General features: G+C 33.1%; 1 protein-coding gene across 3 annotated transcripts in view; it reads right to left on the bottom strand.

Annotated features, from left to right (window-relative positions):
• Window positions 1-14,746, bottom strand: part of LOC114337571 (annexin B9) — a 45,263-nt gene extending 30,517 nt beyond the window's left edge. For all 3 annotated transcript variants that reach the window (XR_007696967.1, XM_050646129.1, XM_050646128.1), the window contains exons 1-3: window positions 14,594-14,746; window positions 5,833-6,003; window positions 5,280-5,484 (exon numbers count right to left, since the gene is read on the bottom strand). Coding sequence is in view for 2 of the 3 variants with exons in the window: in XM_050646129.1 (XP_050502086.1) it covers window positions 5,280-5,484; window positions 5,833-6,003; window positions 14,594-14,599 (382 nt within the window). In the remaining variant the exon portion in view is untranslated. The remainder of the gene's footprint in view (window positions 1-5,279; window positions 5,485-5,832; window positions 6,004-14,593) is intronic.
• Between the last annotated feature and the right edge of the window lie 321 nt (window positions 14,747-15,067).

A 15,067-nucleotide genomic window follows, 5' to 3' on the forward strand; every position in this document is an offset into this window, starting at 1 on the left:
TGTTCCTTTTAAATGTGCAAACGGATTTTTAAAATTTTCATATACAGGGTGTTGTTTCAAGGTCATAATAATTTTTTATTTTTTTGTTAATCCGAACCTGGGGTTTTCTTATGATAAGTAAGTGGGTCGCTCCAATATAGTAAATAAATGTGGATTATTTTTAAAATGAGTATTTATTCATTAACTTTAATAATTTATTATTCAAAGTGGTTTAAAAACCTGCTTTTACTCTTAGAGTTCTTGAAAATTTCAGTATATTTAATGTCAAAATTAAAGTCACTAAATTTTCTGCGCACAAAATTTAAGCTAACCTGTAAACTCAGTTTTTGTGCTCTTTTCAAACGTGCAAACGCATCTTGAAAATTTTAATATACAGGGTGTTGTTTCAAGGTTACAATGACTTTATATTTTTTGTTAATCAGGATTGGATTTTTCTTGTGATTACTAAATGGGTAGTTCCAATGTAGTAAATAAGTGTTGAATATTTTTTAAATGGGTATTCCTTTTAACTTTAACTTTAATAATTATTTATTATTAAAAGTTCATAATACCTGCTCTATAATATCGGAGTTCTTAAAAATTTCAATATAATTTCACAATTAAAGTCATCAAATTGTCTGCCTCACGCACAAACACGCCTTAAACACATCGGCATACCATCAGATAATTTGACAAACACGTGAAATTTGACAAATAATTCGATCGTTACAGGGCCCTTAGTGAGCCTTCGGGCCGCATGAAAAACGCCAGAGGGCCGCATTGGGCAAAAACGTGAAATTTGACAAATAATTCGATCGTTTACAGAGCCCTTAGTGAGCCTTCGGGCCACATAAAAAACGCCAGAGGGACGCATGCGGCCCGCGGGCCGCAGGTTGAGTATCACTGGTCTAAGATTTAAGATAATAATATTATATCAAATTTTATTAATTTTATACGAGGTATATAAAAAAATACGAATTTCGATCAAGAGTGTATCTTTATAGTTCACAACATTTAAATTAGAATGATATAATTGTACGTTAAAACATAGTTCTTCTAAACAACTTTTTATAATATCAATTTACCATATTATGAATTTAAACACATAAATAAAGAAAGTTTTCGTTATGATAATGCTCCCATTTTCAACTTGTTTGTAATAGTTTTATTAGTTCCAGGAAAACAACAATATAGCGATAGGACTGTACTTTTCAGCCAATTTATTGTAGCCATTTTTAAAAATAGATAGGTAGGTACATTTATAAACTATAGTTTGCTAGTGGCTTAAGCAAGAATGCATATACAGGGTGTTTCATTAATAATTGTCCATAGAGTAACTGGAGAAACCTTAGCACAAAATACTAAGATTTAACCTAAAACACTTAAATAAAATGTGGTTCTTTAATGAGTTACAGGGTGTTTTATCTAAAAATTTAAAAACTATTTTTGCTCAGCATTTTAAAACTATTCGACGTATCCTTTTCATACTTGGCAGGAAGTATAGGTACTGTACAAACTACTAAACTATGATAAGCAAACGTTTCTAGCTGCTACTAGTGGCTTGCGACAGGGGAAAGTGAATGGTTGACCCTTTCCAAATTCTACGCCACTGGCGGAATTGCTATTTTAGTTCAATTTTTGGATTCTCCAATACTTTCTATCAAAATAATATACTCTTCATTCGTAACGATAAAGTCATTAGTTTTCGAGATCTTTGAAGTTAAAAATTAAACGACACGGTCATTTTGATTAAGGTATTGTGTCGCTTCATTTTTAATTTCAAATATCTCGAAAACTAATCATTTTATCGTTACGAATGAAGAGTATATTATTTGCATAAAAAGTATTGGAAAATCAAAAAATTACACTAAAATAGCAATTTCGCCTGTGGCGTAGAATTTGGGAAGGATCAACCTGCCACTATCCCCTGCCGTACGCCTCTGGTAGTAGCTAGAAACGTTTATTTATCTTAATTTAGTAGGGTGTACAGTGCCTACACTTTCTGCCAAGTATGATAACTTTTATGATTAAGGATACGCCAAATAATTTTAAAGTACTGGGTACAAATAATTTTTAAATTTTAATCATATGAATCATAATATGATTACGATATTATGATATATTATATCATAAATTAATCAAAATAACTGTGCCGTTTCATATTTAACTTCAAATATCTCGAAAACTAATGACTTTATCGTTACCAATGAAAAGTATATTATTTACCTAGAAAGTATTGGAGAATCTAAAAAGGACAATAAAATAGTAATTCCTCCAGTGGCGTAGAATTTGAGAAGGGTCAACCATTCACCATCCCCTGTTGTACGCCACTGGTAGTAGCTAGAAACGTTTATTTATCATAATTTCAGAGGGTGTATAATACCTTCACTTTCTGCCAAGTATGAAGAAGATACGTCGAATAGTTTTAAAATACTGAGCAAAAATAGTTTTTAAATTTTTAGATAAAACACCCTGTAACTCAGTAAGGAACCATATTTTATTTAAGTGTTTCAGGTTAAATCTTCGTATTTTGTACTAAGGTTTTTTCAGTTACTACATGGACAATTATTAATGAAACACCCTGTATTTAAAAAAATTGCAAAGGTATTTCGATACCCCTTTTTTGTAAATAAGCTGGAAAATCTGATTTATCTTCTATTCTTTTATTTAGCTTAAAAGCCCCGACAACGAAGGCCATTGGTATGGTACAGTAGTTGATTTCGCAATCAGATTATAGTGCAATGTGTAGTGTGTGTGTTGAGTAAATGTCTTGTTTTTTACTAAAGTCGACTTAATTGTCTAAATATTAGATGAACTTTTAACTTTACCAATAATTATTTTATTTGAAGCGACTACAATTTTTTTTTAAAATAATGTCTCTAAATTTTAATTAATATCGTTGGTATTCATCAGAAATGTGTCTAACAACTTTGATTTATAAAGTCATGTAGAGAATACATTATCTACCCCTTCATTTTTTCTACATATTTTTTACTGAAGATTGTCAAAATTAGATCTAGTAGATAAAAGTAGGTATATAAATAAACCAATCAAACGCCAAACAAATCAAAGTTTTTGTGAGCCCTGTTACCATAAAATGTTTTCAAATTAAAAGAAGCGCTATGTGATATTTCAGAAAATTTGTTTAATAGTTCAAACACGAAAATTTCGTTATAAAAATATTTCAATAAGTTTTTGTTGACCTTAATACTAACATGACCTCCAAAGCAATGCTAGCGTAAATTTATTATGAGGTAAATGGATTTTAAAACGGTGTAAACTATTGTACGCAGAAACCATTAATAACCATGGTTATAGTGAATAAGTACCATGATCCATCGTCGGGGCTGTTACGAAGAAACTGGAACATTTATTAGGTACATGTACAGTAAAAAAAAGGATTATATAATCCAACCATTATTACCTACCGAAATTGGACGGGCATTCAAATCAGTATTAAAATTTTACAGTCAAGAACACTTTATTGTTAAGTATATCGACCACAAATTTTATTAAAGGAAAATGTTGTAGAATCAATGATAGAATCTACAAACAGTATACAGTACGGCAAACATTTTGTATCAAATCAAGATGTTTTACGCTACGTTCACTCAAAAGGTATGTCTCTTTTATAACCAAACTGTTATCTTAAGCTGATGACCAGTTTACATAGCATATCTGGACATATAGAGCAGTGAGACAAGGGTACATGCTGTCACCGTTGCTATTTATACTCTGAACATATCTTCGAATAAGCGTTGGAAGAACAAGGAGGCATGTTAGCCAATGGAGTACGTCTAAATAACATTAGAGATGATAACGATACCATAGTTTTTGCAGATAATTTGGAGAGCTTACAAAGAAGAATGGCACAATATTCTCAGATATCAGTCAAGCGTATAAACTGGTTCTCTACACAAAGAAAACAAAATACATGGTAGTCAGTAAGCACGGAGTACGGAATACCAAAGCTTTTGGTTAACCGATAACCAATTGATGGGGTTTATAGCTACATATGTAAACCTTGGTAGTAACATAAACATTGGGACTTTTTTTCTTAAGGTGCATGAAGGGTGCATTATGATGCAGGTTATTGAAGCATGAATTCTTCAGCAGGAGCATTGTCTTCTTCCTGGATCACTTTTTCTTTCCACTTTCCCTTCCATTATGAGTCGTAGAAAGTTGCATTTCTCTCCTCTGTAAATATGTCCTAGGCAAATCTAAAAGAATGTAAACCATTTTGATTACTCCATCGAAATATAATACCGTATCGCAAAGGCAAGAATCAATAAAAATTGCCGCCTATGCTGACGACATCCATCAGCAAATCTATCCAGATTTGCGCCAGATTTGCGCCTATGCCGACGACATCAGAATTATGTCTCGCAGAACAGAAAAGGCAACAGAAATACATTCGTAACTAAAAACAGTGGCAAAAGAGACCGGAAAAGGAATAAATATTCAAAAGACAAAAGCTAGCACAGGCTAAGGGAAACAGACGCACAGTTGAATTAGAGGACAATATTGAAACTGTAGAAAGTTTCACATATTTGGGAGTTGTATTAAACATGGATTGAACAGAAGAAGATATTCAAAGGAGTATAGTAAAGGGAAACAAAGAGAATTCTTTGAATGAAAAGTTCTAAGGAGAAAATTTGGACCTTTAAACGAAAACGGACTATGGAGATCCAGGTACAACCATGAGCTCTACCAACTGTTCAAAAAGACACCGATCTCGGAATTCGTTAAAATTCAGAGACCTTGATTAGCCAGTGGGCAATGGAGATCGAAAAGATTACCGAAAAGGTCCTTATATAATAAAATGCAGAGCACAAGACCAAAAGGAAGGCCACGGAAGTGGTGGAAGGATAAAGTGGTTGCGGACTTGCAAAATTTGCTAGACGTACGAACCTAGAGAAGATCGGTGCGGAACCGCAAGGTTGGAGACACATTTTGGAAGAGGTCAGAGCTCGATTTGCGATATAGCGACATTGGAGAGAGATATCGCAAAGGCGAGATAAGCATTTGTAATTTGTAAAGATAAAACGTATCTTCGGATCTTTAAAAAATATTTTTTACAATATCTATATTATGAATTAGTCCGTTCAGGATTTTCTTTAATTCGAAAGTGATAGTAGATATTCTAAGATCCCTTTAGAACTTATTTAATTAGGTTTAGACATCTTTGTTATAATGAACGCATTTTAAAGTTTGTCTACAAATAGACAAGTACCAACATGTTAATTTGCAATGAGTTATTATAACATTCGAGGTCATAACATTATAAACATTGTACTCACATTCTTGGTACCTCTCGGAGAGACGTTGAATCTCTTCGTTGTCATGTACAACCAATATTTCTACCAAGGAATCGTCGTCTGTTCCCATTCCACTGATCGCTCTATGTAATTCTTCAACTTGGAAGTCCAACGGCTCTTTCATCAGAGCCAGTATTACGTCCTCGAAATCGCCTCCTAGTTCCCCTTTTAGAGTTTCTATTAGGTCCTAGAAAAACATAGAGAAACGTAAAAAATTAACATTGAAAATCAGTACCGAGAAATTTTGAAAATTACCAATGTTAATTTTATTGCAATGTAAGAAGTGCAATGCTAGACCTTCCTCGTATTATATAATATTTAAGGAGGGGCTCAAGAAACTGGCTTTAAGGTACCAAGGGATTAATGGCTAAAACACGATGATTTTAAGGGTTACAACAAAGCAATATGCAATATGTACCACCAGATATTATGGCTATAATACAAGATTTCGACTCTCACTAAATATCATCATAAAGGGATAATGATAATAATACTAAAGAGGGAAAATATTGATAGTGATAACAAAATATATTACCTCTCCAAACATGGTTTTGTAAGTATGTTCAATTTGCCGTCTTTGTTCATTTGTTCTCCTTGCTAAAATCTCGATGATAGCATTTTCGTTCGTTCCTAGACCATCCATGGCATCTTTTAACGCTTGTGCGTCTTCATCGTCTCTGAAGTTTTCGTACGGAAATACTGTTGGCTGCAAAAGAAAAGGAGTAGAAATGTATTTAGTACCTTTGAATAATTATATTTCTGTATTAGTTAGCTAAACTACAGACAAAAATCTATAATTACTTTTGTGATATCTGTATATTGAATCTATCCTAGATAATATAAATGCCGAAGAAATTCTGGAAATATGGGAATGCCGATATAATAATAGCACTATTTTTGTTGTGACTCAGAACACTTGTGGTGGTGCAGAGTACAAGCATACAAGTATTTAGGCTGCTGGGTGAATGGAAAATGGGACTTATCACAGGAAATCAAATGCAGAATAGAGCAAGCGAGAACATTATTTAGGAAAATGCACAAGGTGCTATCAAGAGAGAGCTAGAAATTACGCTAAGAATACGCTTATTACGCTGCTATATGTCCAGCATTCTGTTCTATGGAATGGAAGCATGGACTCTCACGAAAACAATGTGCAAGAGGATTGAGGCTATTGAAATATCTGCTTACCGCAGAATATTGAGGATATCGTGGATGGACAGAGTAATAAATCACGCGGCAATGCAGCGGCTAAACAAAGAAAGAGAAGTACATACTGAATATCGTAAAAAGAAGAAAACTATAATACTTTGCCACCTGGTGAGAAATCCGAAAAATGAAATGATACATATGATTATCCAAGGAAAGAAGAAGGAAAGCGAGGCCCCGGACGCAGAAATACATCCTGGCTTAGGAACCTCCGCCAGTGGTATGGAGTGGCACTATTTAGGTCAGGTACTTTGAACGAGGTGACAGATGTGTATGTGGTGTGATCCAATCAATGAGATACCTACTGCAGTGTCATCTCGTAAACTGTGAGCAATAGTGCTATGATACAGACTTAATGAAATGCAACGAGGGAGCATTCGCTTCTGTCAACCACTGGTTAAAATTAAACGAAATATAAAAGTCTTATTGTTTTGCTGTGTTATGTGTTAAAGGCTGTATTATGTCTAGGAGTAGGAGGAACTTTGACAGTCTGCTGCAAGGAGGGCCAATGCTGCTGCAAATTGGTCTGAGGGGTAAATTTACTTTGTGAATTTTTGGGACTCCGTATAGGTGGGGTGTCCTGCGCTGTCCAGTGTGATGTTAGTATTCTTCTTTGGTAGTCGTCTATCAGGTATTCCTTAAATTTGTGCAGTGTTTTATATATGTTTTGTTTTATAGTGATTTAGTTGGATCCTTTTTTAGGTTTGTAAGGTTCATTTGTGACCAATTATTGGAGTTTCCCCTGATATTGAATTTTGTCTATGAAGTCTATATATTTTTGTCTATAAATATACAGTTTTAACAAAAGTGTATTACTTTCATTAATTTTTGTATGGACTTACATCTATTTGAATGTATTTTATTTATAAAATTTTGCTGCGCTGCATTTTATTTAGCTGTTTGTTGTTGTTTTAACTCAAACCGTCAATATGTGTGAGCAATATCGTTCGTACACGAAATAAATAAAAATAATTATATAAAAAAATAATATTTACGGTAGTGCTAAAAAGGCCTATACACGTCCAGACCTGACCACCCGAGTGTCAGGTCTGACAACGTTCGGTTTGACCGTTGAAGTGTGTGTAGGCTTGTTGTAAGACAAAAATCGGTCAGCTGACCAATTTAGTCGGCTGGTCGTGCTATTCCAACACCACATTAGACCCGACTGTCGGGTCCAAAGTCTGTCGGGTCGGTAGGTATGTTGCGTTTGTTGGTCGAACCTCCGACTAAAACACGGATGAGTAATTGTTAATAATAATCTATTTACATACAAACTACGTGTTAAATATGCTGAGGTCTATAATACAGATTACATTAAAATACAGTTACAGATTCACGAATTAGCAATGAGTATAAAATAAAATAGCTAAGTTGCACATAAGACTAATGGATAAAAAGAGAAACGAGTGGATAAGAGAGAAAACAAAAGTTATAGATGTTAGACAAGAAGTTGCAAAATTGAAATGGAGATTTGCCGGACACAATGTAAGACAAAAAGAAGACCGATGGAACAAAATTCCTGCAAATTGGAGACTGTGGGAATGTAAACGAATCAGAGAAAGGCTTCAAACGAGATGGGCAGATGATATCAAGAAGCACGTGGGCCGTGGGCTCTAGGTGTATTACTGTAGCGACAGACAGAGAAGAATGAAAAAGGATTGGGGAGGCCTATGTCCAAAGATGGACCGAAGAAGGCTAATTAGATAGAGATAAAATACAATTTCAGATATAAAGATTCAGATTTCATTTCAATACGAAATATCTTTATTCTTTATGCATCGATGAACGATTCATCCATTCAGCGAATAAGTCACAATCAAATGCATTTTAACAATCGATTGATGACCTTAACCATTTTCAATGCGAAGGAATTGCAGTTTCCTTTTGACTGATTTTAAATTAACCTTTATGCTTGACTGGAAATCAATTCGTAGTAAATAATTGATGATCATCAAATTCGCGCCTATTGTTAAAATCTTGTCTGATTTGGCAACAGCATTAGTCATACCAAAAATTTGTTTACGCAAGATTCCAATGTTTTTTTAATTATGTACATAGCTTAGTTATCACGACTTTTTTTAGATAATGAGAGTAATTTAGAAACACAGAAACCAACAATATAGTAACGTCAACAATGGTAAAATAACATAATAAACACAATTAAGACAATTTACTAATTACAGAGAAGATCTCTGATGTGATAGTTGTAATGTTAAAAATATCTAACTAGCGTACACTATCACGTGCAAATGATAGAACATTATGAAAAATATAAACAATATAAAGAGCAGAGCAAAACGGTGAAACATGTAATATTAGAAACAAAACAACGATCTTTTGGGCATGAACATGAACCAGGAGAGATCAAAAATTAGGGTCATACAAATGTCCAGATTGAAAGAACAAAAATTAAAAAGATGAAAACGTTTGAGTACTTAGGAGTGACAATTGAAGAAACTGGTAGAAAGGAAGATTGAGTTAAAAAAATCTAAATCGAATAAATTATAAGTGAAAGAATGGGAAAAATCGTATTTTTTAAGTGTGTAAAGCCATCATCAGAGCTCTACTGCAATGATGCTCTGAAAATGCACTACAAAATACAAATTAAAACTGCTAGCTATTTCTACGTTGTTTGTTAACCGCTTTGGGCCTGTCGCAGTTCCAAAGATTACAGAGTTTGGCATCTCTCGGCTATTATTATTGATTAATTTTTTTAAAGTTTTCCACATTTGTTTTGGATTGTTTCTACACCTGTCTATTTTGTTAAAATAGAATCGCTCTTTTTTAGCTTTAACATATTTACTACCTCATTCCTATGTCTCTTAAAAACTTGCCATTTATGTTGTTTTTTAATGACGTCAATACATTTTTTAAAATCTTATCTTTATAAGCCCTGTCACGCTGTTTAATTTGTTTAAACACCTCATAATCAAACTAAGGTAATTTAGATTGGAACTGACATGTTACAATTGGTATTATGCTATTGATTACATTTTCACAATATTGCAAAATTTCCTGGTAAATGATATTAACATCAACAGAATCCAAATTAAAGTGACACATGATAAGACTGGTTTTGATTTTATCCAAGTTTTGATTACATAAATTTCTAAACTTGGATATATTACCATCAGATATATTATAACTATTATTATTAGAGATATTTACGGAAATAACGGAATGATCAGTAATTTTTGGACAGTCGTGAACACAAACACTTATATTATTTTGATTAGAAAGCACATAATCTACCAAAGTTTTGCTAGTGTCAGTAATACGAGTAGGATAACTAATAAACTGTTGTATCCCATACGCCGAAAACAATTTTTTTATTTTTTCCCCATAGAAATTACTAGCTAACAAGTCTATATTAAAATCACCAACTAACACCCAACGATAGTTTGTAGTAAATGAAGCATCACATATTTCTTCCAAATCTTCAATGAATTAAGCATCAGAACTGGATGGTGAATGGTATAAACACCCCACCAAGTAGACCATGGATTTAAAATCAACTTTTATTACTTTGCACCAATAATTATTACGCAACTGAAATGTTTTAAAATTTGAAAAATCATAATGTTTGTTGATGTATAACATAACACCTCCAGTGTATCTACTCGTTGAGTCACAGCGAATATGGCAATAATTTTCAAGTTTCACCTCTATTTCTTCAATATCTGATGTCGTCCTAGTTTCACTCAATAGAATTATTTTGGGGTTATAGCAAGTTATGGATTCTTGAACTTGGTCTCTATTTTTCACTATGATTTGGGCGTTGAGATAAATTATATCGGAGTTGAATGGTATATTAGGGTTTATAAAGTGTTTTTTTGAACGGATTTCGAAACGATAGTTGGTTTATTATTTATATATCTAATAGTTTTGGTAGTATCACCGTTATCAATCAAAGTCTGTAGTTTATTTTTAATCGTTCTAAAATATTCCTGTTGAGCCTTCGTTTGATCACCAAATATTCTGATGCTTGGAATAGAAATTAATTGTTTATTCTTAAGAACAAATTTGGCATCTTCTTTTGAGTTAAGAGTAACTTTGAGCGGCCTACTTTTGCTTCCCATATATTTTCCCAAACGAAACACTTTTAAATTATTTTTATCAATGTTAAAATTATTCAATATTCTCCCAATAGCTGTTGCATCTTCAGAATCACGTTTTACTTGCGTTTTCATTTTTTATTCATTAACGTTACAGACAATTATGTTAAAAGCCCGACTCTGCCTCTCAATCATCTCACATATTATTTCTTCTTTATCTTTCCTAGTGTCAGGGTCATTAATGCCAACAGAATCTGATATATTTTTTAAATGTTTGATTTCTAGCTCCATATGATCAATTTTCGCAAGCAATTTAGGGATAATCTTTATCCCATTCTGACAATCCTCACAATAAAATTTAAGTGATCTCTTACCTTTGAGTTCCATAACTTGTAGTTCTCTGGCATTCAGTCCGGAACACTCCTTATGTGTTGGCCTGGTGCAGCTATCACAGTTTATTGTAACATCTCCAGTTGCATTTTTACACATAACACACTCCATTGTAAACTTTCACAGTAAGTACCCGTACTAATGATGTTTTAAATTTTAACGACCACTTTTTACTATCTTATCGAAAAAGTATTAATACCTTTTTATTTGCAAACGATTCGCACTTTACACATAAATTATGCAGAAAAAAATAGGATTTTTTTAAAAATAACTAGATGTATATATATATCCACTTGTATAGATGATACAACCCAAAAATCAAAATTTTTAATGCACTAATTCCACATAAACTTCATTTATTAAGGAAACAATGTAAAATACGTGTGTACATTCGGATCGATATAAATATGTGATGGTGATGCTATATAGATCAATTCTTCCGTCTTCTTAAGGCTATATAGATCAATTCTTCCGTATTAGTGTGAGTCCTGGATACTAAGTAAACAACAGCAAAGTAAGATACAGGTGATGAGATATTTACGAAGGGTCCAGGGAGTAACTAACAGAGATTGGGTAAGAAACAGTATGTTAAAAAAGGCAGTTAAGTTGGTGGAATCATCTGCAGCAAATAGAAAATGAAATTGTAGTCAATAAGATATAATAATCTAAAGCACAAGGTAAATATAAGCTAGGAAGACCTAGCGGGAGGCTTGGAACGATGTACTATCAAAACAACTTGATAAAAAAGGAAGTTACATGGAGAGAAGCAAAGGTTATATCACAAGATAGGAAGATCTGGAAGAGATTCTTATAAGTACAGTTGACAGTGCCTTCCATCCATACCTACAACTCTACAACAACATAGTGTAAACATAGGCGTTACCAGGATGATTCCTAAGGGGGGGTTACAACTACCTGAAAGGGGGGTTACAACTACTGGAAGGTCTCTGAGGGCTATGATGTTAAGCGTATAGAGCTCAAAGTACAATGGGGTGGGGGGTTATAACCCCCAAAACCCCCCTGGTTACGCCTATGAATGTAAACAACTTTTAGTTATTGAAGTTATACTTCTTTACCGGCGATAGAGGGTGATTTTTTTATATGTTAAAACCTATCAGCCCGGCGCATGCGCATTATAACTTTGTTCTGATTGGATGTTCAAATGACATGTCAAAAATTATCCGATATGGCAGCTGTGGTTTGGAGGTAAAGGTAAAGGTAAACAAATGTATAATATATTAGTTTTATTGTTGTGAGGAGAGAAACAAAAAAGTTTATAATATTGTAGTGACTTTTAAATAGTTTTTAAAAGGAACAGGTACGTAATAATTGTTAATGTATCATGGGTATAAACCTACCTATTTGATCTGCCAAAATACATAGTATGTAATACTTTTATTTATATAATTTGATTACCATCAAAATTTCTATCAATATTCACCTAATATATTGTTTTTTTACTCTATGTTTTGTTGTATTTTTTCAATTCTAAATCATTTCAATTCAAAATTAAAATAATTTGATCAATTTTCAAAATATCAAAATATCACAAGTTTAGTTAGTCGATCTTCGTAAACAATGACACATAGTGTCCGTGGCTAAGCGGAGAAGGCGAATGAATTCCAATACCAACCGCTCTTATCAGCGCTGGTTCGAGTCCCAATAGAAACTTTCTTTTTTGTTTTTTTTTTTAATACATTTTATGATTGTAAGTATATTTATTATATAATTTTGTATTTTCAGAAAATACGTATTTAGTTAAAAATTTTTTCGACAATTAATGTTCAGACATCATTTGTGGCTTGTTTAATGTGTTTGTGTGTTTTATTCTTTTATTATTTTAATTTTTGGCACTGTTCTAATAAAAATGTTTGAGAAGTAGTAAGTATAAATTAGTTTAATATTTAAACAAAATATAAATAAAAAGTATATTAATTTCGTTTAAATCATATAATAGAAGTATAACTTCTTACGTGCGTACAAAGTACACACACATTCTTTTTTTTTCTCTGTAACATTGATGATGCTTTTTTTAATAAAATGTAAGCTCTATATTATCGTTTAATTGACTAAATTCAACATGCATATTATTACGCATATACAAAATTACGTAGTATGATTCATAGTTCAAATACACTCACCGGCACAAAATTCCGCCACCCACAATTTTTGATTAAGTTTGAGAATCTATAACTTTATTATTTATACTCCGATTTCTCAAGATTCTTACATCAATTTGTAGGTACATATGTATTGATGTCGTTTGTTATTATTCCGGTAACAAAATATGTTTGCTTAGATGGAGTTATAAGGGGGTGAATGGAAGTGTTGTATTTTCTCCTAACTTTAAATAATTCTGTGAAAAAATTGGAGAGCTAATTTCATTTCATACTCCTTTTGTGTTATCCTGGAGGTATCACTGAGGTTCTGCTTTTTGAATTATCCGAATATCTCTTTTCTTGCAAGAGCTGTAAATAAAAACACTGCTTTGAAGGTTTATTTAAATAAAAATATCAAGCGCACTAAAATTAACACAACAAAACAAAACAATTCAATAGCGGGTATGTCCACCTCTTGCAGCAACGACTTCTCGCAATATGTTTGGCATCGAATAAAGATGTGTTATCCTTGCCTGGGGAATAGCCCGATATTCCTTTACCAGGGCCATAACTGTACCAAATTTTCTGGAGGCCTAGGATTACGGCGAATAGCTTTTTTTAATTCATTCCATAAATGTTCAACATAAATCCAACCTATATTTTATGAGTCAATCAGTGTTTTTATTTACAAAACATGGTACAGCTCTTACAACAACAGAGATATTCGGATAATTCAAAAATCAAAATTTTAGTGATACCTCCGGGTTATTATGAACTATGAAATAAAAACTCTTCCATTTTTCCACAGAATTTTTTAAAGTTAGGAGAAAATACAACGCCTCCATTCACCCCAGTATGATGCCATGCAAGCAAAATTTTTTTGTTACCGGAATAATACCATACGATTTCAATACATGTACCTACAAACTTCTGCAAGAATCTTGAAAATCGGAGCACAAATAATAAAGTTATAGATTCTAAAACTTAATAAAACATGTTGGGTGGCGTAATTTTGTGCCGGTGAGTGCAGATTATCTGATTTGTAATAATTTGTCCTATTACAAGCTAATCTTTTTAAATAAAATTCAGACTGCACGATCTTTCGCAGTAGGTAGGTACTCTTTAATCCCAAAAATGTGACATTCTAAATCGCCGGATTTTGGGGATCCACTGTAATTCGATTTACTAATAATAAATATTCTACACACTACAATTCTTTTTGAAATTGGCGGTCCTGCAAGGGGTGCCCTGCAGGCGAGCGCCTCTGTTTGGGGGCGCCAAAATGAGATTTTTTTCTGCTGGTGATATACAAAATACTAATTAAAAAAACAGAAGGGCGCCTTATACCCTAGGACTGGGACTGTAAGTGGGTGCTACCGGCTGCATTTAAGGACAAAACCTTCCATTTAGCCCAATTCACAAAATTTAATAATTAAATTATCACAGTTAACACCCTTTCACTACTACTCTGCTGTCCACTTTAAATATTGTAATTTAGAATTTATGACATTATTTACCAACAAAAACAATAACGAAATAAACTCACCGCCATTTTTTATATATATTCCTGCAGGACACTATCACAATCGCAACACAAACTTGAATGAAGACGTCTTCGACTTGCGAGTCTTGGACACTGATCTTGTTTGCAGAACAACCGGCAACGCTTGCGTATTGCTGGCCCCCATCAATGACGAACTTGGAGGATTGGAACTCATTGTACAGTAGAATGTTTGTTGAGTCAGGTGATATAGGAGATATTTATATTCTAAAAGGGGGATAGAGATTTATACACATGAGACATGAAACATGAAATTACTTTTTTTTAAATCCACGAGGAAATCAAATTCCTGTAGCTGGCTGCATATCATAAATCACAAAAAATTACTAAAATCCTTTATAAAAGGTATATTTATAAAAAATCCTTAAAAAGGGCTTCATCACAGAACGTTTCCGGAATAACAATTCCATCATCAGTGCTTTTCACAGGTTAAAGTACACGCCTGAGCCACCAAGATAT

This window comes from Diabrotica virgifera, chromosome 3, assembly GCF_917563875.1.
Source record: "Diabrotica virgifera virgifera chromosome 3, PGI_DIABVI_V3a".
Classification (NCBI taxonomy): domain Eukaryota; kingdom Metazoa; phylum Arthropoda; class Insecta; order Coleoptera; family Chrysomelidae; genus Diabrotica; species Diabrotica virgifera.